A 22855-nucleotide genomic window follows, 5' to 3' on the forward strand; every position below is an offset into this window, starting at 1 on the left:
GTTCCCCAGACCTGAATCCAATTGAGCACTCTGGGACATATCTCGCTCCATCCACCAACGCCACGTTGCACCACAGACTGTCCAGGAGTTGACGGATGCTTTAGTCCAGGTCTGGGAGGAGATCCCTCAGGAGACCATCCGCCACCTCATCAGGAGCATGCCCAGGCGTTGTAGGGAGGTCATACAGGCACGTGGAGGCCACATACACACACTACTGAGCCTCATTTTGACTTGTTTTAAGGACATTACAAAGTTGGATCAGCCTGTAGTGTGGTTTTCCACTTTAATTTTGAGTATGACTCCAAATCCAGACCTCCATGGGTTGATAAATTGGATTTCCATTGATTATTTTTGTGTGATTTTGTTGTCAGCACATTCAACTATGTAAAGAAAAAAGTATTTAATAAGATTATTTCATTCATTCAGATCTAGGATGTGTTGTTTAAGTGTTCCCTTTATTTTTTTGAGATATATATATATATATATATGTATTTATGTGAAAGGCCCCCCAGAGTCTGCAACACCACCAAGCAAGCGGCACCATGAAGACCAAGGAGCTCGGACCTCTCCAAACAGGTCAGGGACAAAGTTGTGGAGAAGTACAGATCAGAGTTGGGTTATAAAAAAATATCCATAACTGAACATCCCACGGAACACCATTAAATCGATTATAAAAAAATGGAAAGAATGTGGCACCACAACAAACCTGCCAAGAGAGGGCCGCCCACCAACACTCACAGACCAGGCAAGGAGGGCATTAATCAGAGAGGCAACAAAGAGACCAAAGAGGACCCTGAAGGAGCTGCAAAGCTCCGCTGCGGAGATTGGAGTATCTGTCTATAGGACCACTTTAAGGTTTAAGCTCTTTAAGCTCCACAGAGCTGGGCTTTATGGAAGAGTAGCCAGAAAAAAAGCCATTGCTTAAAGAAAAAAAAAAATAAGCAAACATGCTTGGTGTTCACCAAAAGGCATGTGGGAGACTCCCCAAACATATGGAAGAAGGTACTCTGGTGAGATGGGCCTAAAATTGAGTTTTTTTTGCCATCAAGGAAAACGCTACGTCTGGCACAAACAACACCTCTCATAACCCCTAGAACCTCATCCCCACAGTGAAGCATGGTGGTGGCAGCATCATGCTGTGGGGATGTTTTTCATTGGCAGGGACTGGGAAACTGGTCAGAATTGAAGGAATGACGGATGGCGCTAAATACAGGGTATTTCTTGAGGGAAACCTGTTTCAGTCTTCCAGAGATTTGAGACCGGGACGGAGGTTCTCCTTCCAGCAGGACAATGACCCTAAGCATACTGCTAAAGCAACACTCCAGTGGTTTAAGGCTAAACATGTAAACGTGTTGGAATGGCCCAGACAAAGCCCAGAACTCAGTCCAATTGAGAATCTGTGGTATGACTTAAAGATTGCTGTACACCAGCAGAAAGCATCCAACTTGAAGGAGCAGTTTTGCCTTGAAGAATGGGCAAAAATCCCAGTGGCTAGATGTGCCAAGCTTATGGAGACATACCCCAAGAGACTTGCAGCTGTAATTACTGCAAGAGGTGGCTCTACAAAGTATTGACTTGGGGGGGGGGTGAATAGTTAGGCACACTCAAGTTCTGTTTTTTTGTCTTATTTCTTGTTTGTTTCACAATAAAAAATATTTTGCATCTTCAAAGTGATAGGCATGTTGTGTAAATCAAATTATTCAAACCCCACAAAAAAATATATATTCAATTCCAGGTTGTAAGGCAACAAAATAGGAAAAATGCCACTGGGGTGAATACTTTCACAAGCCACTGTATATAGAGACATATGGTGTCTCCTATTTCCAGGGAGAGGTGGTCTTCACTGATATATCCTGTAAACTATGCTTTGAACCCATTATTGCACACACAATCTCTATTTGGTGCAATATTTTAAAACAGTGTATTTCAGAATCAAAATGGCCTGCCCATACTCCATTATTTCACAATAATGCAGACTTTTGCTCCCCCCCAATGGCCAAATGTGGAATCTGCACCTTTGCTGATATCACGGACAGAAATGGTTTGAGAACGTTCCAAGATTTTAAAGACGAACATTACCAGGCAACTCCTTTTTTGTAAATTTACAATTCAGGTCAGCTATAAATAACATTGGCACCGGCCAATTACCCAGGAGAACAAAAAATCCCATTGTGAAATTGTGCTTTTAGCCTATTCATTGATGGAAATATATTTGACTGGTCATGCTTATCAGTTTATAGGCCAACTTGAACAGTATATTTGTTATGTATCTTATTTATCACACGCGTACAGCATACATAGACCTACAGAGCCTTGCGCTGTCAGAGAGCGCAATGCTGCTGCTACAGCATCTCAAATAGCAAAATCATAGGCAACAGAAAGCAGGCATCATCAGCGCATAGCACACCACTTTTTTATTTATTTTACTTTACTTTACCAGGTAAGCCAGTTGAGAACAAGTTCTCATTTACAACTGCGACCTGGCCAAGATAAAGCAAAGCAGTGCAACAAAACAGAGTTACACATGGAATAAACAAACGTACAGTTAATCACACAAAATAAAATAAAGATTTTTGTATTTATGTACAGTGTGTGCAAATGTAGAAGAGTAGGGAGGTAGGCAATAAATAGGCCCAAGAGGCGAAAATAATTACAATTTAGCATTAACACTGGAGTGATAGATGTGCAGATGATGATGTGCAAGTAGAGATACTTGGGTGCAAAAGAGCAAAAGGGTAAGTAATACTATAGGGATGAGGTAGTTGAGTGTACTATTTACAGATTGGCTGTGTACAGGTACAGTGATCGGTAAGCTGCTCTGACAGCTGATGCTTAAAGTTAGAGAGGGAGATAAGACTCCAGCTTCAGAGATTTTTGCAATTCGTTCCAGTCATTGGCAGCAGAACACTGGAAGGAAAGGCGGCCAAAGGAAGTGTTGGCTTTGGGGATGACCAGTGCAATATACCTGCTGGAGCACATGCTACGGGTGGGTGTTGCTATGGTGACCAGTGAGCTGAGATAAGGCAGGGCTTTACCTAGCAAAGACTTATAGATGACCTGGAGCCAGTGGGTTTGGCGCCGAATATGTAGTGAGGGATGAGCTGGAGGCAGTATGCATTTTGAAAACATATACTTAATTGTTTGACACGTGAACGTTTTACTACATATGAGGCATGGCTTACCTTCAAAGTAGCCTAGCCAAAATCAGACCATATCCATGGAGGCAATTATTTAATATAAACGTTCTTTAATTGTCCAGTATCCAAAGGCACAATCCTAGTCATATTAGCAACCCATGCTAGTTGTTGCATATTAGAAACGTAGAAAGAGGAGATCTAACAGACATTTTCATCTGTCAGATGAAACCGCTCCCATGTGTGGTGCGCTTCTGACAAGTGTTTTCCCACTAAATGCATTATAGAACGCACATTCGGGCGTAGCCTACTGCCTTGAAGAAATAGTAGTTTATCAACATGTTAAGCTAAACACTCTGATCTGTTGCATCACTCATTGCTTTTAAGCGTCACACACACAACTGTCCCAGAGTCTGTTTGGAATAGGCTATTTCTCAACAAGCTTACCAATACAATAGGTCAACTTCTCTACTATGGGGGATAGTAGATTGACATAGGCTAGTGATTTTGCTGTACGTTACTCGTCTTGTTTGTAGAGGAAAAGTAACATTTGGACAGTTATCCTAATATCTTCAAAGTGCATCCTCGACTTGCATGTTCTGTTAATATTACTTACCATAATCTAAGATAGAGATGTGGGGAGGTGTTACTTTTTGGATCTGCGGTATGATCCTGATGATCAATGCTTTGTATTTGTGTACTTTTTACTAGTGTGTGCAATGCTCAGGCTCACCTTGTAGTGCGAAGCCACATAGAGAGCCATGAGCCTCTGTAGGAAGGCTTCAGATGCCTTGTGGTAGCAGAACAGTGTGTCTCTGTTCACATAGTATCTGTACAACACAGGTTAAGGATGACAAGAGCAGCAGCAACGACTAAGACAATCATATAGCGTGCCACTAAAGACCACAATACTGAATTTGTTTTAGAGCCAAACAGCAGCCCTGTAAAGCTGAGGAATGGAGCTTGAGAAATAACTACTGAACAGCATTATCTATTGCACCATGAAAGGATACAGGTCGCAGGTCTGTGGCAGGGGGCAGCCAGAGATGACTCTGGGGATGTTTAGACAGTCCAGACACAGCAGCTCGTTGAGCCACTTCTCTACAGGGTCTCCCATGGCATAACGGATGGACTCATGGAGGGACACCTCTTGGAGGGAGCGAGCTGAGAGAGGAGGAACACAATAATTAAAACACATTACAGGTACAGATGCAATGTAACGTATTTTTTGTTAATCTTTCTTACAACCGCATTAGTCTTTCAATACTAGCACTGACTTTGCAGATAGTTATTTTGTAGAAAACTTGATTAGCAATTATTGTGATCGTTGGTTTTACCTACAGTAGTTGAACGCATTGAGTGCGAGTCTGGATAAGACTAGGGTCTGCTACATGACTAAAAGGTACATATAAAATGTAGTAAGGGTGTCTTGGTCACCTGCATTTAGCCTGGCTGTGTTGGTGCTCCTGTTCTCTGCTGACAGACTCTGCTGGCTCTCTGAACTCTGCTGCCTCAACTGCTGGATCAACTTCAGGGAGAGAGAACGACCTGTGCCCTCATACCTTTCGGGATAAAAAGAAGGGGAAATCAGGAACACAGACAGTTTGTGCTATGGCGCACCGGGGGGGGTCCAGAATCACATACACACACGCCACTGACCCGTTGATGGTGGAGGCCATGAAGACCAGGTATGGTCCAAGCAGCTTCTTGACCAGAGGAAGGGGGATGGCTGCAGCCTCATCTATCACCAGCAGCTCAGCCTGACCCAGCTTCACTGAATCAGCTGGGTGGATGTACTGAATAGTCTGTCTATGCTCCTTAAAGATGTTGACTCTAACCACAGCCTTGCTGAACTCAGGGTTCAGAGACTGGATGATCTCATAGTCCAGGTGCTCCTGGGAATGGGATGTTTAAGTTAGGAATATATTTAATAAAGCTTCCATTGTCTAACATATAGTTGACTCACAAACAGACAGACTATAGAGACAAAGAAAGAGAAGGGTCACCTGGTATTGAAGGGCATCGAAGCCTTTGAAGATGAATTCAAACAGAGTGTGCAGGTTGTCTGGGCTGGGGGAGGTGATGAAGATGTTGGAGTAGCTGTGGAGAAAGACAACAGGACACTATGAGCAGCAGTATGTCACAGTATGGAGTGTGTGAGTTAAGGGACTCCACACAGATCACTGTTAGCAAATGCGTCTCCTCCAACATAGGGACAAGCACACTTACGTAGATCAATCCAAAAGTGTAAAGACTCATGAGTGTTTGTGTGTGAGAGATGAGGTAGGTTAATCAGCAGTAAACCGTACCCAAATGCCACAGCCCCAGCCACAGCCAGTCCCAGTGCTGCAGACTTGCCCCTGCCTCTAGCCGCAGTCAGAGCCACAGTGCTCCGCAGGGTCTTCTCTGAGATGGCCTCGATGAACTTCAGCACCGCCTTGGCCTTGGAGGGAGAGACCGCAACAAACCATAAGTTAAGAAACACACACTATGACTAACAGGATCTCCACTGAGAGGTGCAAAGCTTGGATATCAACTAGTCAATAAATGCTGTCCTACACCCATTTACCCAATTGTCTTCTGACAGGTGGCGTTACTACTATTATCATGTGATGCCAGTCTCATCCAGAGCAGATGGATTCACACTATCTGATGTAAGACAATATCCTATCCCCTTGATTTATATATGAGAGTATGTCCTGACCTGGTCCATGGTCTTGCAGCTGTCCACCAGCACACCAACAGGCTGCGTGTCCTGTAGAGACTCCTTTAACTCATTCAGCTCCTGTTCCCGTGGCGACAGACTGTCCTCCTGCAGGAAGGAGACAAATGATTGGTCAAAGGGTCAGTCAGGTTATAACCCAGAAGTCAATGAATGGAGTTTTTGGCTTAAGTCAAGTTCACTAGGCACCAAACTGAAGGAACCTTGCTACAGTGTGCTCTAATCAACACGACCCAGGATTGCTGTGGAGCATGGGATTGTGTGCCTACCTGAGTCTTGGGAGGAACAGGCTTGATGTTGGCAATGTGGCTGGAGATGGGCAGGACGTTGAGCTGGTCGTCAATGACAACGCACGTCTTACAGGACGACAGAGAAAGGATGAACCTGGAGGGGAGGGCAGTTAGTTACCATGGATATGGTATCAGTAAGGGTTATATGGCTTGTCAGTCATTTAACTTCTCTAGGGTAGGGGGCACTATTTTCACCTCCGGATGAAACGCGTGTCCAAAGTAAACTGCCTGCTACCCAGACCCAGAAGCTAGGATATGCATCTAATTGGTAGATTTGGATAGAAAACACTCTAAAGTTTCCAAAACTGTTAAAATAATGTCTGTGTGTATAACAGAATTGATTTGGCAGGTGAAAACCTGAGAAAAATCCATCCAGGAAGTAGGACTTTTTTTTATTTTTGTAGTTTTCTATTCAATGCCATTACAGTATCCATTGACTTAGGACTCAAAATGCCTTCCACTAGATGTCAACAGTCTTTAGAAATTGTTTCAGGCTTGTATTCTGAAAAATGAGGGAGTAAGACCAGTCTGAATGACTGGACCCTAAAGTGTCACAGAGCTTTTCATGCACAATCCCGAGAGCACGCCTTTCTTGTTTACCTTTTATATTGACGACGTTATTGTCCGGTTGAAATAGCAATTATTTAGGCTAAAAACAACCTGAGGTTTGAATATAAACATCGTTTGACATGTTTCTATGAACTTTATGGATACAATTTGGATTTTTTGTCTGCCTGTTGTGACTGCGTTTGAGCCTGTGGATTACTAAAGAAACCGCGAACAAAAAAAACGGAGGTTTTGGATATAAAGAGACTTTATCGAACAAAAACATTTAATGAGTAAATTAATGTCTTCTGAGTGCAACCATATGAAGATCAACAAAGTTAAGTGATTAATTTTCTCTATTTCTGACTTGTAACTCTTCTACTTGGCTGGTTATTGTTTGTAATGATTTGTCTGCTGGGCTATGTTCTCAAATAATCGCATGGTATGCTTTCGCCGTAAAGCCTTTTTGAAATCTGACACCGTGGTTGGATTCAAAAGAAGTTCATCTTTAAACCTATGTATAATACTTGTATGTTTTCTGAATTTTTATAATCAGTATTTCTGTTTTTGAATTTGGCGCTCTGCAATTTCCCTGGATGTTGGTCAGGTGGGACGCTAGCGTCCCACGTACCCTAGAGAGGTTAAAAAGAACAAGGAAGCCCTTGTTTGAATAGTCCTCGAGTTGTAATTGGGCGGCCATATTTAAACTACACTGAACAAAAACAAAAAGCGCAAAATGTAAAGTGTTGGTCTCATGTTTCATGAGCTGAAATAGAAGATGCCAGAAATGTTCCATACACACAAAAAGCTTGTGTCTCTCAAATTTGTTGACAGATCATTTCTCCTTTACCAAGATAATCCATCCACCTGACAGGTGTGGCATACATATCATGAAGCTGATTAAACAGCATGCTCATTACACTAGTGCATCTTGTGCTGGGGACAATGAAAGGCCACTAAAATGTGCAGTTTTGTCACAACACAATGCCACAGATGTCAAGTTTTAAAGGACCGTGCAATTGGCATGCTGACTGCAGGAATGTCCACCAGAGCTGTTGACAGAGAATTGACTGTTCATTTCTCTACTATTAGCCGCCTCCAACGTAATTTCAGAGAATTTGGCAGTACGTCCAACCGGCCTCACAACCGTAGACCATGTGACCACACCAGCCCAAGCCCTCCAAACCCGGCTTCTTCACCAGAGACGTCTGAGACCAGACACCTGGACAGCTGATTAAATTGTGTATTTGCACAACCTAAGAATTTCTGCACAAACTGTCAGAAACCATCTCAGGGAAGCTCATCTGCTTGCTCGTGGTCCTCACTAGGGTCTTGGCCTGACTACAGTTCGACATTGTAGTCGACTACAGTGAGCAAATGCTTAACTTTGGTGGCCACTGGCACGCTGGAGAAGTGTGCTCTTCACAGATGAATCCCGGTTTCATCTGTACCGGGTAGATGGAAGACAGCGTATATGGCATCGTGTGGGCGAGCAATTTGCTGATGTTTACGTTGTGAACAGAGTGCCCTATGGTGGAGGTAGGGTTGTTATGGGCAGGCATAAGCTACAGACAACGAACACAATTGCATTTTTGAAAGCACAGAGATACCGTGATGAGATCTTGAGGCCCATTGTCATGCCATTCATCCGCCGCCATCATTTAATGCTTCAGCGTTACGCACAGCCCCATGTCACAAGGATCTGTACACAATTCCTGGAAGCTGAAAAAGTCCCAGTTCTTCCATGGCCTGCATACTCACCAGACATGCTCTGGATCGATGTTTACGACAGTGTCTTCCAGGTCCCGCCAATATCCAGTAACGTCGCACAGCCATTGAAGAGGAGTGGCACAACATGTCACAGGACACAATCAACAGCCTGATTGCGATGCATGAGGACCCTACTTTTTTGGGGTATCTGCGACAGATGCATATCTGTATTCCCAGTTATGTGAAATCCATAGATTAGGACCTAATTTATTTATTTCAATTAACTGACTTCCTTATATGAACTGTAACTCAGTAAAATTGTATTTGAAGACCACTGACCTCTCATTGAACCTTCCCACCACGTCCTGATGGGCCTCGGTCCTGTAGCGAGAATGAACATCCTGGGGAAGAAACATACAGTGCATTCAGGAAAGGATAAAGACTAAGACTAGACTTTGACATTTTGTAACGTTACAGCCTTATTCTAAAATGGATTCAATTCTGTTCTCAATCTACACACAATAACCAGGTTTTTAGAAACGTTTGCAAATCTATAAAATTGAACCCTTTGCTATGAGACGAAATTGAGCTCAGGTGCATCCTGTTTCCATTGATCATCCTTGAGATGTTTCTACAACTTCATTGGAGTCCACCTGTTGTAAATTCAATTCATTGGACATGATTTGGAAAGATACACACCTGTCTACCTAAGGTCCCACAGTTGACAGTGCATGTCCGAGCAAAAACCAAGCCATGAGGTCGAAGGAATTGTCCGTAGAGCTCCGAGACAGGATTGTGTTGAGGGACATCTGGGGATAGGTACAAAAACATTTCTGCAGCATTGAACGTCCCTCTATCGTTGTTAAATGGAAGAAGTTTGGAACCACCAAGACTAAGCAATCGGGGGAGAAGGGCCTTGGTCAGGGAGGTGACCAAGAACCAGATGGTCACTCTGACAGAGCTCCAGAATTCCTCTGTGGAGATGGGAGAACCGTCCAGAAGGAAAACCATCTCTGTAGCACTCCACCAATCAGGCCATTATGGTAGAGTGGCCAGACGGAAGCCACTACTCAGTAAAAGGCAAATGACAGCCCGCTTGGAGTTTGCCAACAGGCACCTAAAGGGCTCCGACACTGAGAAACAAGATTCTCTGGTCTAATGAAACCAAGATTGTCACGTCTGGAGGAAACCTGGCACCATCCCTAAGGTGAAGCATGGTGGTGGGATCATCATGCTGCGGGGACGTTTTTCAGCAGCAGGGACTGTGAGACTAGTCATAGTTGAAGGAAAGATGAACGGAGCAAAGTACAGAGAGATCCTTGATGAAAACCTGCTCCAGAACGCAGATTGTGGCGAAGGTTCACCTTCAAATAGAACAATGACCCTAAGCACATAGCCAAGACAACGCAGGAGTGGCTTCGGGACAAGTCTCTGAATGTCCTTGAGTGGCCCAGCCAGAGCCTGGACTTGAACCCGATCTAACGTCTCTGGAGAGACCTGAAAATAGCAGTGCAACCTGACAGAGCTTGAGAGGATCTGCAAATAAGAATGGGAGACACTGCCCAAATACACGTGTGCCAAGCTTGTAGCGTCATACCCAAGAAGACCCGAGTCTAATCGCTGCCAAAGGTGCTTCAACAAAGTACTGAATACAGTGTATAAAGTCAGAACACCTGCTGTCTCAGCCACTTCCTGTCACCAAGGGAGTACCCCGAGGGTCGATCCTAGGCCCCACCCTCGTTGTCACGTTGTGTTCCTGCCATGCTATGTTGTCTTAGGTCTCTATGTACTGTACTGGTGTCTCTCGTCGTGGTAAGTTTGGTCCTAGATTTTATTTTTAATCCCATCCCCCGCTGGAGGCATTTGGTAGGCCGTCATTGTAAATACGATTAATTTTATTTAACTAGGCAAGTCATTCAACAAATTCTTATTTACACCGGCCAAACCTGTACAACGCTGGGCCAATTGCGTGCTGCCCGATGGGACTCCCAATCACGGCCGGTTGTGATACAGCGCGGAACCAGGGTGTCTGTATTGACGCCTCAAGCACTGAGATGCAGTGCCTTAGACCACTGCGCCATTTGGGAGCCCCAAGTTAGTTCTTAATAACTGACTTGCCTAATTAAATAAACATTTTAATGTGATTTCAGTTTTTATTTTGTAATAAATTAGAAGAATGTCTACAAACCTGCTTTAGGTTTATCATTATGGGGTATTGTGTGTAGATTGATGTGGGGGGGAAAAAACTATTTCATCCATTTTAGAATAAGACTAACATAACAAAATGAGGAAAAAGTCAAGGGTTCTGAATACTTGCCAGATGCACTGTAAAACAGCAATATTTAGACAACAGTAGTCTTAAACTGGCTCTAACCCAGCAAGGATTAAAGAATACATGAGTACACAGTTCACTGAAAACATCTATGGGGCCTTACCATAGTCATTGTGTACAGCTGCTTGAGTGAGTTGACCGTCCTGAGAAGAATTACCACGATCCCTCCTCCTTCCACAGTCTCCACAGTTCGAGCCAGGAGATTGGGAGTGAGAGCCTCAAAGTCCTGTGTGAGAGAGAACGAGAGACAACAACAAAAATGTTCAGTGCAAATCTGGAGAGTTGAACACAAGGATTGTTAGATGTCGGGTGTTGACAGCCAGGACAACAAGAAGAACAACAACAAGCATGTCTCACCTGCAGGATGCACATGCCGTAAGTGTTTCCAAGAATCTTGTGTGTCTCGTTGTAGTAGCAGTAGCGGATGTTAGTGGCAGCAACAAACAGTTCAAAGGGGTCGTCTTGCTTAATGTTCAGAGTGCCCGTCTTGATCTTCTTCTGGAGCTGACGCATGCGCTTCTTCCGGTTGCTGTTTAAAAGACGAAAGAGCAAAATGAATGAACTCCCTTCAAAAACATTCCTACTGCAAGACTTCCCTCTCTAGCCTGGTCGTGTACCATCTGGCCATGACAATTAGTGCTGCAAACTCTCACACATTGGGCGTAAGACACACGCAATTGACCTTCTCACACCTCTTACTTCTCATGCATTGAAACAAGTACTGCTTTTATTTTCTAATGAATCCAGTTCATATTCAGTACGTTAAATTCTCAGCTGTGCCTCTAAATCATTTTGAAATCAGAGCATATGGGCCTGCAATTCTACGTCTGAGGGATGGAAGCGGGAGAACAGACTGTGGCTTGGGGGGGGCAGAGGTACCTGATGATCTTCTTGTGTTGTAGGTGTCCTGGAAGGCAGGCAACGTGAACCCAATGGTACGTTCGGCTGAGTGTACCACCCTCTGTAGTAGTGCCTTGGGGTCAGCGGTGGAGTTGCCGTACCAGGCTGTAATGCAGCCCGACAGTACGCTCTTGATGGTGCTCCTGTAGAACACTGAGGGCCCTCGGGGACAGGCCAAATTTATTCAGCCTCCTGAGGTTGAAGAGTCACTGTCGTGCCTTCTTCACCACGGTGTCCGTGTAGTTTGACCATTTCAGCTCCTCTGAGATGTGTACGCCTTTTTTGAATGTCTGAGGCAGCCCTGTTGACGAGGTTGCCTGGTTCCTCGAAGTCCACAATCAGCTTTTTTATTTTGCTGACGTTGAGGGAGAGGTTATTTACCTGGCCCCACACCTCCTCCCTGTAGGCAGTCTCTTCGTTGTTGGTAAATCTGGCCTATTACTTTTGTTTCGTCAGTGTACTTCACAGCATGTGATACTAGTGATTTAATCCACCACTTGCATGAGCCCAGATCCATAGGATACATTATTCACCTCGTTTGGACATTGACAATTTAGCAATAGGTTTATTAGGCTGTAAGAGTGAAAAGGCCACATTCAGGAGGAACTTTGGAAGGGTGAACTGATTTGTCTAACTAGGAACATTATTTTGCCCAAACAGATTGTGAACCCAAGTTTGGAACTGATTCTAGTCGTGGGACAATACTTTGAAAGACAATTTGGGTTGGTGTAGGGGAAGATTTAGGTTGTCATCTTGTCTTCAGGAGATTTTCTGTTTAATTTATTTGGACTTTCACAATAGCTAATGTAAGTCATTAGAAGAAAAAAACATGCAACAAATGGGCAAAAATATTGACATTAATAAAATGATGGGGAAGAACGCTACTAGTGTGCTCATCTCCGCAAGAACACTAGTGTTATTCCCCATACTACTATTTATTTAACTTAGCCTTATTACACCAGCAAAATTGGTATGTGAAATATGCCAACTTGTCTTAAATAAAACGCAATGAGGGCATTGCATTTTTGTAAGCATTTTTGGACAGTGTTGAATATAAGCTACGGAAAGTATTCGGAAAGTATTCAGAATCCTTAACTTCTTCCACATTTTGTTACGTTACAGCTAGGGCTGTTACGGTGACAGTATTACCGCCACACCGCCGGTCACAAGTCACGAAGGCAGTCAAATTTCACATGACCGTTTAGTCACGGTAATTAGGTTTCTCCAAGCTCTGATGCTACTGATGGTCATTAGGTGCCTACAAAACTAGCTAACTGCCTGGTACTCAGCACTCTATTGTCCCTCTAATCACTTTGACATCAATGCAAATGTAATGGAAAATCTAATCAAACACTTCATGAGCTCATGTTGCATTTCTATCAGAGGCCGACCGATTATGATTTTTCAACGCGGATACCGATTATCGGAGGACCAAAAAAAAAGCCGCTGCCGATTAAATCTGCCGATTTATTTATTTGTAATCATGACAATTACAACAATACTGAATGAACACTTATTTTAACTTAATCAATACATCAATTTGGCCTCAAATAAATAATGAAACATGTTCAATTTGGTTTAAATAATGCAAAAACAAAGTGTTGGAGAAGAAAGTAAAGTGCAATATGTGCCATGTAAAAAAGCTAACGTTTAAGTTCCTTGCTCAGAACATGAGAACATATGAAAGCTGGTGGTTCCTTTTAACATGAGCCTTCAATATTCCCAGGTAAGGTTTAGGTTGTAGTTACTATAAGAATTATAGGACTATTTCTCTCTTTACGATTTGTATTTCATATACCTTTGACTATTGGATGTTCTTATAGGCACTTTAGTATTGCCAGTGTAACAGTATAGGTTCCGTCCCTCTCCTCGCTCCTACCTGGGCTCGAACCAGAAACACATCGACAACAGCCACCCTCGAAGCAGCGTTACCCATGTAGAGCAAGGGGAACAACCACTCCCAAGTCTCAGAGCTAGTGACGTTTGAAACGCTATTAGCGCGCACCCCGCTAACTAGCTAGCCATTTCACATCGGTTACACCAGCCTAATCTCGGGGGTTGAAGTCATAAACAGCGCAATGCTTGAAGAATTGCGAAGAGCTGCTGGCAAACGCATGAAGGTGCTGTTTGAAGGAATGCTTACGAGCCTGCTGCTGCCTACCATCGCTCAGTCAGACTGCTCTATCAAATAATAGACTTAATTATAACATAACACAGAGAAATACGAGCCTTAGGTCATTAATATGGTCGAATCCGGAAACTATCATTTCGAAAACGAAACGTTTATTATTTCAGTGAAATACGGAACCGTTCCGTATTTTATCTAACGGGTGGCGTCCCTAAGTCTAAATATTCCTGTTACATTGCACAACCTTCAATGTTATCTCATAATTATGTACAATTCTGGCAAATTAATTACAGCCTTTGTTAGGAATAATTGGACTTCACACAGTTCGCAATGAGCCAGGCAGCCCAAACTGCTGTATATACCCTGACTGCTTGCACGGAATGCAAGAGAAGTAACACAACGTCACATCCATAGTAATAAGAAATGCATGTTAGCAGGCAATATTAACTAAATATGCAGGTTTAAAAATATATACTTGTGTATTGATTTTAAAGAAAGGCATTGATGTTTACATTGGTGCAACGACAGTGCTTTTTTCGCAAATGCGCTTGTTAAATCATCCCCCGTTTGTCGAAGTAAGCTGTGATTCGATGAGAAATTAACAGTCACCGCATCGATTATATGCAACGCTGATTATATGCAATGTTAAGATTGATAGTTTTTTAACCTGTTAGGGCTAGGGGGCAGTATTTTCACGGCTGGATAAAAAAAACTTACCCGATTTAATCTGGTTACTTATCTTACCCAGTAACTAGAATATGCATATACTTATTATATATGTTTCTAAAACTGTTTGAATGGTGTCTGTGAGTATAACAGAACTCATTTGGCAGGCAAAACCCTGAGACAGATTCTGACAGGAAGTGGATACCTGATGTGTTGAATTGCCTTTAAGCCTATGCCATTGAAACACACAGGGGCTGATTAATGTTTTGGCACTTCCTATTGCTTCCACTAGATGTCACCAGCCTTTACAAAGTGTTTTGAGTCTTCTACTGTGAGATCTGACCGAACAAGAGCCTTGGAACGGTGATGGCCCATTAGACACCTGGCGCGCAAGTTCATGTTGGGTACTCTCGTTCCAATACGTTTTAAAAAGAGAACGCAATCGTCCGCCTTGAATTTTATTAATGTTCTGGTTAAAAAAGGCACTAATGATTTATGCTATACAACGTTTGACATGTTTGAACGAACGTAAATATATTTTTTCCCCTCGTTCATGAAGTGAAGTCCGGCTGGCTTAGATCATGTGCTAACAACACGGAGCTTTTTGGACATAAATGATGAGCTTTTTCGAACAAAACTACATTCGTTATGGACCTGGGATTCCTGGAAGTGACATCTGATGAAGAGAATCAAAGGTAATGGATTATTTACATAGTATTTTCGATTTTAGATCTCTCCAACATGGCGGTTAGTCTATCGCAAAGCGTATTTTTCTGGGCGCAGTGCTCAGATTATTGCAAAGTGTGATTTCCCAGTAAGGTTATTTTTAAATCTGGCAAGTCGATTGCGTTCAAGAGATGTAAATCTATAATTCTTTGAATGACAATATAATATTTTACCAATGTTTTCTAATATTAATTAATTATTTTGTTGTGATGACTTGACTGCCGGTTATTGGAGGGAAACGATTTCCTGAACATCAACGCCATAGTAAAACGCTGTTTTTGGATATAAATATGAACTTGATAGAACTAAAAATGCATGCATTGTCTAACATAATGTCCTAGGAGTGTCATCTGATGGAGATTGTAAAAGGTTAGTGCATAATTTTAGCTGATTTTATGGTTTTGGTGACGCCTGTCTTTGAATTGACAATACATTACACACAGCTATTGTCAATGTACTCTCCTAATATAATCTAACTTTATGCTTTCGCCGTAAAACCTTTTTGAAATCGGACAACGTGGTTAGATTAAGGAGATGTTTATCTTTCAAAGGGTGTAAGATAGTTGTATGTTTGAAAAATTTGAATTTTGACATTTATTTGGTTTCAAATTTGCCGCTCTTGAAATGCACCTGCTGTTGATAGGGTGCGCCACGGGTGGCACGCTAGCGTCCCACATAGCCCCAAGAAGTTAATAAGATAAGTTTAATGCTAGCTAGCAACTTACCTTGGCTTCTTGCTGCCCTCGCATAACAGGTAGTCAGCCTGCCACGCAGGCTCCTCGTGGAGTGCAATGTAAGGCAGGTGGTTAGAGCGTTGGACTAGTAACCGGAAGGTTGCAAAAACGAATCCCCGAGGTGACAAGGTAAAAAGCTGTTCTGCCCCTGAACAAGGCAGTTAACCCCCGTTCCTAGGCCATCATTGAAAATAAGAATGTGTTTTTAATCTAACTTGCCTAGTTAAATAAAGGTGTAAAATAAAAAAATGTTTAAAAAAATAATAAAAAAATCGACATCCAAAAATATTGATTACCAATTGTTATAAAAACTTGAAAATCGGCCCTAATTAAATCAGCCATTCAGATTAATTGGTCAACCTCTAGCCACAATAGTGGAATTTGCGGTTTCCTTCCAAATAAAAGTATGTCACTAACAGTGATGCAAATTAATACAAATAGAATTATACCATAATTTTATTTTTAAGGCTAACCGCAAATTCCACTATTGTGGCTAATCCTTATTGTGGCTAGCTTCACAGATGGGTCCGACCACCATTAATCAAATAAGAATCGTCTTATAAATTTGGGTTATTTTAGATGACACCTAGCTATATAGTTAGCTAGCTAGCTAACTATAGCTACTGAAACAGATTGTCGTTTTGCTATGTTTTTGGGGAAGAACATTGTTTGCATCCATGAGCCAGCTAGCTTTTTTTTTAATGACCAGCACTGTAGGTGCGCGTGACAACTTTACAGCATCATAGCATACGTATTGATGAATCGTTGCGACATACGAAATACGAGTGATAGTGTAATAACTACGCTAAAAAATAATGAACACGTTAAATTATGTGACGTGCAGTCATATTCAGGCCCTGATTGGTCAACAAGCTTATTTGATGTCAAATATTGTTGTCAATCCTGGTTGAGAATGAAACGGCTGAACAAATGAACAATGAAAGAGCACAGCAAGTAAGTGAAAGAAATAGGTTTTGATTATGTTTTACTGGTAATGGGGACATACGTAAATGCCAACAAAATAACTTTTTGGTCAGTGTGGTGTGTGTGTGTAACCTTTATTTAACTAAGCACGTCGGTTAAGAACAAATTCTTATTTACAATGATGGCCCGGATGACGCTGGGCCAATTGTGCGCCACCCTATGGGACTCCCAATCACAGCCGGATGTGATACAGCCTGGATTCGAACCAGGGACTGTTTTTACATTTCTTGCACTGAGATACAGTGCCTTAGACCGCTGCGTCCATGTGTATCTGTGTGTGTGTAACTATTTAACTGTACTAGAATGCTTAAAAGGCCGCAAAAATTCAATATCGGCATCGTTTTTTTTGGCAAGGAAAATATCGGTGCGTCACTAGTTTACAATGCACATTAATGACATCTACTGGTCAGCAATAAATAGCAACATGTGATTATCAGTGCCTATCGTTCAAAAACTGAATCTACGGCGTTATTTTGAATGCAGAAGCTTATACTATATTAAATCAAACTATTTATTTGAACAGCAGTGCAGAAGGTGTGGTTTCACATAACTGTATTCAAAATAGTGTGCCTTAAATAGGATTCGACCTCATACCCCTGAACGTTTCATTGTTACCAACTCTACCTGCTAAGCTACCAGTAGAGGTCGGTGTTTGAAAGCAGCTTAAATCGAAGAAAAGCTCCGGAACCACAGCGAAATCAGTGGGATGTCGCATTTTGCAACACACGGGAGAAGGGGGTAGCTGCATCCCAAGATAGCGACCGGAGTATAGGCGAGTGGGCTTGTCGAAAGGAAAGTAGTGGGCGTGTCGAAGGGAATGGTTGTGTCGACATCGCTGTGCTATAAATTTGACCAAAGGCAAGAGTATGGGTTAGAAACTCTGTGGTTAGAAGGTTGATTGAGCTGTGTTGAATTGAGCTAAATGTAACGCAAGAGTTTGGACTTCTGTTTTTAAGCCAGAGGATAAGTCTGAGTCGTATTTCACAACAAATACTTCTCGAATTTTCAGTTATAAAAAACCGCCGATTGTGTATTTTTGATTAAAGTATTGATGAGGATGGGTGTACTGTTGCATGCGTGTGCTTACTGAGACTGTCACTGATATTGGCTACTAGGTAACTACTTCCCACATCATTGCCGGACAGTAGTGCTTGTCAAGCGGGAGTGAAGGGCACTGTGTCCCGGTGTTGTTGCCGTTTACGCCCTCCTCATTGAGTAGTAGACTGTATGTATCTAAGTAAGTAATGGTGACATCTAGATGGTCATCAATATTAGTTATTTCTTGTGTAGGCTGCTATCCTACTCAAATTTTTTTTTGAGGGAAACAATTGATGCGTAGCTCCTGCCGGCTACACAACCACGATACCAATTAGGAGCGCTTCAAGTCAGCAGGCACAACACCAGAGCACTGGTCACCACTATGAAGCCAAATAGCTGCCAAGATAGGGCCCAAGGCAAATGACTTGTGTGAGAATGCTATTATAAAAGACACAGAAGAGCCTTGTCTAGAATAACCGCCTGAGCTGCAAAATAGATAGCAGAGTAAGTAAATATGATTTAGGCTATCTAAATATGCCATGCTGTTGAGTTATTTAATGGCCATATAATTGCATAATTTATTTGTATAGCCACACGGGGCTAATGTGGTGATCATGTAACTTAATTAATCACACTTTCCCACCATTTGGGAGCACGGACTGTTGGCCTTATATTAGGCATTTTGACTTTTGTATTTGCTAATTCTACTCTGTATGTAGGCTTGTTTTAGCCATTTGCGTTGCACAACCCCATCACGCAGAGGCCATATCCATAAATGAGACAAAACTAAATATTGATAAAGTCTTGGCTATAACCGGTCCTGAGCCAAATAGCCAAGGGGTACCAAACGGTCAAGACTATCTATATCCTATTCTTATTGCCAGATCTGTTTTCCCTATCAGCCAACTATTTTGATTCAAATGTATTTTGAGGCCTATGAGCGAGGAGGAGGCCTATAATAAAAAGTTTCAAACACAAATAAATAGACTTACAAAATTATTCCGTAAGACACCAGTACCCAAAATGATAGCCTACAAGCTGTTTTTTTATTTGGATAGGCCTAAATTATACATTTCATTTTTAAAGTCATAGGCTAAAGAACATTGGAGAAGCTCGATAATTTTGAATCGCACATTATTATTATTTTTATTAGACTGTCCTATTGTCTTTGATTTAGTTCCTACTGCAACGCAGACAAATGACTGAATGGATGACATACTGACTGAACTGAATGAAGGATTAATTAAATGTAAGAATATGTTGGAATGATGAGTTGCATGTTCTGCACTTTATTTGGCTAGTAGGCAAATAGTCATTATACCCTAATGTTGGCCTGTGGCTGCATGCCTCCAGAAGAGCATGGGGGGGGGGGTGCTTTTCCGAAGGCGCATGGTGATCACAAGCGCTTCGACTGGGCAGCAGTGTCACGATTGAGGGCCTATACGGACCACGGAACAGAGTTATTGTAAAATGTGGTAATAAGCTTATGCCAGACTTAGCCTTCATTTAACCTATCCCTTGATAATTGCAAAGTTCATATGTTCATGAGCCGATTCATATCAATAATTTCAAATCATTTTAAATTCATGTGTTGTGAAGCTAGCCAAAATAGGGATTAAGCACTTTGTGGACTTTGTGGTTAGCCTTCAAAATAAAAGTATGTCATTGACCAGCAATGCAAATGAATACAAATAGTAGAATTATGCCATAATTGAATAGATCGTGCTAAACGAGGTTGGAATATTGTTATATAAATCAAAAGACAAATCTGTTGAAATCACACTGGATGTATTATACTTTAGAATTGCATTGGGGCATACTTATTTTTATTTCACTGTACAGCCTTACCTATGGATTGTGGATCAATGACATGGGGTATCAGTCTTCTCAGTGACACCCAGAAAACAATAACATTGTCGCTCTTATTACGGGACTCTGAAACAACTGAATTGAGCCACATTTATTGTCAACCTATGTGTATTGAACACTGTTCCCGAGGAAAACAATACTGCGTGGATGTTTTGGAGTCTGATAACTCTGAGGACATTGGGGAAAAATGTCTTGGTTATTGAGTAGACTGATACCCAATCCTTAGCTAAAGCTGTACAGTACAATATGAATGTCAATACACACAATAGGCTGACTGGGGAGGTGATTTCACAGAATCACAGTCCCACGATAAGAGCTACAGCGCTAATATTTGCGTAAACTCTTCACAGTTGTGTTCTGTGGGTGTTCCCCAATGCATTGCTTTACATTTCAACCTTGTTTAACATTATCGAGTCTAAATATGGCATGATTCCACCAATTGTTACCTTCTGGATCACTTCGAAAATTATGCAAATTCCACTATTGTGCCTAATCCTTATATGTATTACAACACATTTTTATTTATCGTTTATTTAACTTATTTAACAAATTCTTATTTACAATGATGGCCTACCGGGAACAGTGGGTTAACTGCCTTGTTCAGGAGCAGAAATAAAGATTTTTACCTTGTCAGCTCGGAGATTCGATGCAGCAACCTTTCTGTTACTGGCCCAACGCTCCAACCACTATCCTACCTGCCGCCCCAAACCTGGTCCGGTCAAGCATCACAAGCCAGATGAGGCTATCTTATTGGGCAACAGGGTTAAGTAGCAGGCTAACTATTTATTTTCATGAGCTGAAGTTCAATTTCAAGAGGTGAACAACAAGTGGCTACCTAGCTAATACTTACAATGATTCCTAAATCACTGCTAAGAATAATGAAAATGACTGCAGTTTCTACTGGTCATTCTTTTCAGGCTGGTTGTATTGGTGCTGGCTAGGTGCCAAGACAAAGCTAGCTACCCCAGAAGTTGTGGTCGAACAAATTACTTATTACCAAGGTGGGATTGTAAACACATAGTTCGTGGCCGGTGTTTGCAGACATTGTTCGTCCAGCTTTGACAGTGTTACTGATGGCGCATGGCCTGCACGTGCAAATTCAGAACACAACATTATATAATAGAACTGTGTTAACGCGTCAAATAGTGTTATTTGACGTGTATCTTTTTTTGACATGCAAAGACCCAAACAGCGTTCCATAGACACACGGGTTGAAAATGCATGTGATCATACGAAGCATCGACGTACTTCTGATGTGATACACTGCGTCGAAGTTAGCTGCATGCCTCGAAGCTCGAGTATCAAAGTAGCAACACTAATTAATGACACAGCACTGCCTTGTGTCTTATAGCCTAAATAGAGCATGATACGATCGGGGACGAGGCTAATAATCCTTAAAAAGACAAGTAAACATAACTCAAGGCATCGTGTAGGGTATTATTTACCTGCTGAAGCCCAGCTCTTTCTTATAGCACCAGAGGACAGATGGTCTGGCTCTGACTGCGGCTTTGGACAGCATGTGGTGCAGGATGACAACCTGGATGAAGTTAAATTGAACATGGATTACAGATGAGAAAAATTTTGGGCTGATATCAATGTCTTAATCATGTACATGTTAAAGTAGACATTTTTACCTGGTCTCTGCCATGGTCCCCGACCACCACGAACATGGTGCGGTGTTGCTCGGAAACGCCATTATCTATCTGGACACGGATCCTGTTGTCTATCTTCTTCCGAAATGTTGCCATGGTGGTCCCTGAGGGTGAAAAGGAGTAAGGCTGCTCCAGTAAGGGTGTTATGCAAGGGGACTATTTATGATGTAAAGCTAGACAGTTTTGTCAATGGGCATATGGGTACAACATGGCAGCGGCACAACAGTAGTTCTTCAATTAGCTGATCACATCCCTTAAATCCTACAGATTATTTATGTTATGATTTATTTTTCTAGCTAGCAGGTATACAACTCTCTGGTTTAAGATATCGTTCTTACCTGACGTAGTTAGTAAACCCACTAGTGTTTAATCCGGATAAAACGAATGAATGTAGATGAAAATACGACAAAACTCTGGAAGCAGTTAGTTTAGTTTAGTTTACATGCTGCCATCAATCCGATAAACTCACGTGGGGACGGCGGTTCTGAAGGACCCTGATATGACGTCAGAACTATGCGACAAAAGTTCACGAGCAGTCTAACCAAATGCCTGAAGGTAAAATGTTAACAAACTTGAAATAAACAAAACTTACTCGCAAGCAATGAGGTGAAGAAACGCGTGAATATATACATATGACTGATATTTCTAAATATGTTCATGATAGTACAATACCAAAGATTATGGATATACTGACAAATACACCTCTATCCTCTAGCGGACCGACGGGCTGTCTCGCTACCGCCTTTCCCGCTTGGTGGATGCATTTCATTATTGCAATCAATTGTTTAATTATACACAATTATCAACTTACATCCCTACATCAAACATGTCTAACAGTAGGCCGTCATTGTAAATAAGAATTTGTTCTTAAATGACTTGCCTCGTTAAATAAAAATAAAATAAAAAAATGTATAAACAAGAAATTACAAAATACGTACAAAAAATATAACATAAAAAAATATACACTGCTCCAAAAAATAAAGGGAACACTTAAACAACACAATGTAACTCCAAGTCAATCACACTTCTGTGAAATCAAACTGTCCACTTAGGAAGCAACACTGATTGACAATAAATTTCACATGCTGTTGTGCAAATGGAATAGACAACAGGTGGACATTTTAGGCAATTAGCAAGACACCCCCAATAAAGGAGTGGTTCTGCAGGTGGGGACCACAGACCACTTCTCAGTTCCTATGCTTCCTGGCTGATGTTTTGGTCACTTTTGAATGCTGGCGGTGCTTTCACTCTAGTGGTAGCATGAGACGGAGCTCATCCAGGATGGCACATCAATGCGAGCTGTGGCAAGAAGGTTTGCTGTGTCTGTCAGCGTAGTGTCCAGAGCATGGAAGCGCTACCAGGAGACAGGCCAGTACATCAGGAGACGTGGAGGAGGCCTTAGGAGGGCAACAACCCAGCAGCAG

General features: G+C 42.0%; 1 protein-coding gene across 1 annotated transcript in view; it reads right to left on the reverse strand.

The window, feature by feature from the left end:
- nat10 (N-acetyltransferase 10) overlaps nucleotides 1–21931 on the reverse strand; it is a 46059-nt gene extending 24128 nt beyond the window's left edge. Inside the window, exons 1-14 of the mRNA XM_029697299.1 lie at nucleotides 21770–21931; nucleotides 21414–21535; nucleotides 21225–21316; nucleotides 11092–11263; nucleotides 10838–10960; nucleotides 8742–8803; nucleotides 6126–6240; nucleotides 5839–5946; nucleotides 5444–5577; nucleotides 5141–5234; nucleotides 4794–5029; nucleotides 4572–4696; nucleotides 4148–4298; nucleotides 3868–3964 (exon numbers count right to left, since the gene is read on the reverse strand). Coding sequence (XP_029553159.1) covers nucleotides 3868–3964; nucleotides 4148–4298; nucleotides 4572–4696; nucleotides 4794–5029; nucleotides 5141–5234; nucleotides 5444–5577; nucleotides 5839–5946; nucleotides 6126–6240; nucleotides 8742–8803; nucleotides 10838–10960; nucleotides 11092–11263; nucleotides 21225–21316; nucleotides 21414–21527 — 1623 coding nt within the window. The 5' untranslated portion in view covers nucleotides 21528–21535; nucleotides 21770–21931. The remainder of the gene's footprint in view (nucleotides 1–3867; nucleotides 3965–4147; nucleotides 4299–4571; nucleotides 4697–4793; nucleotides 5030–5140; nucleotides 5235–5443; nucleotides 5578–5838; nucleotides 5947–6125; nucleotides 6241–8741; nucleotides 8804–10837; nucleotides 10961–11091; nucleotides 11264–21224; nucleotides 21317–21413; nucleotides 21536–21769) is intronic.
- Nucleotides 21932–22855: the final 924 nt, after the last annotated feature.

Source organism: Salmo trutta, chromosome 17 (genome assembly GCF_901001165.1).
Source record: "Salmo trutta chromosome 17, fSalTru1.1, whole genome shotgun sequence".
Taxonomy (NCBI): Eukaryota; Metazoa; Chordata; class Actinopteri; order Salmoniformes; family Salmonidae; genus Salmo; species Salmo trutta.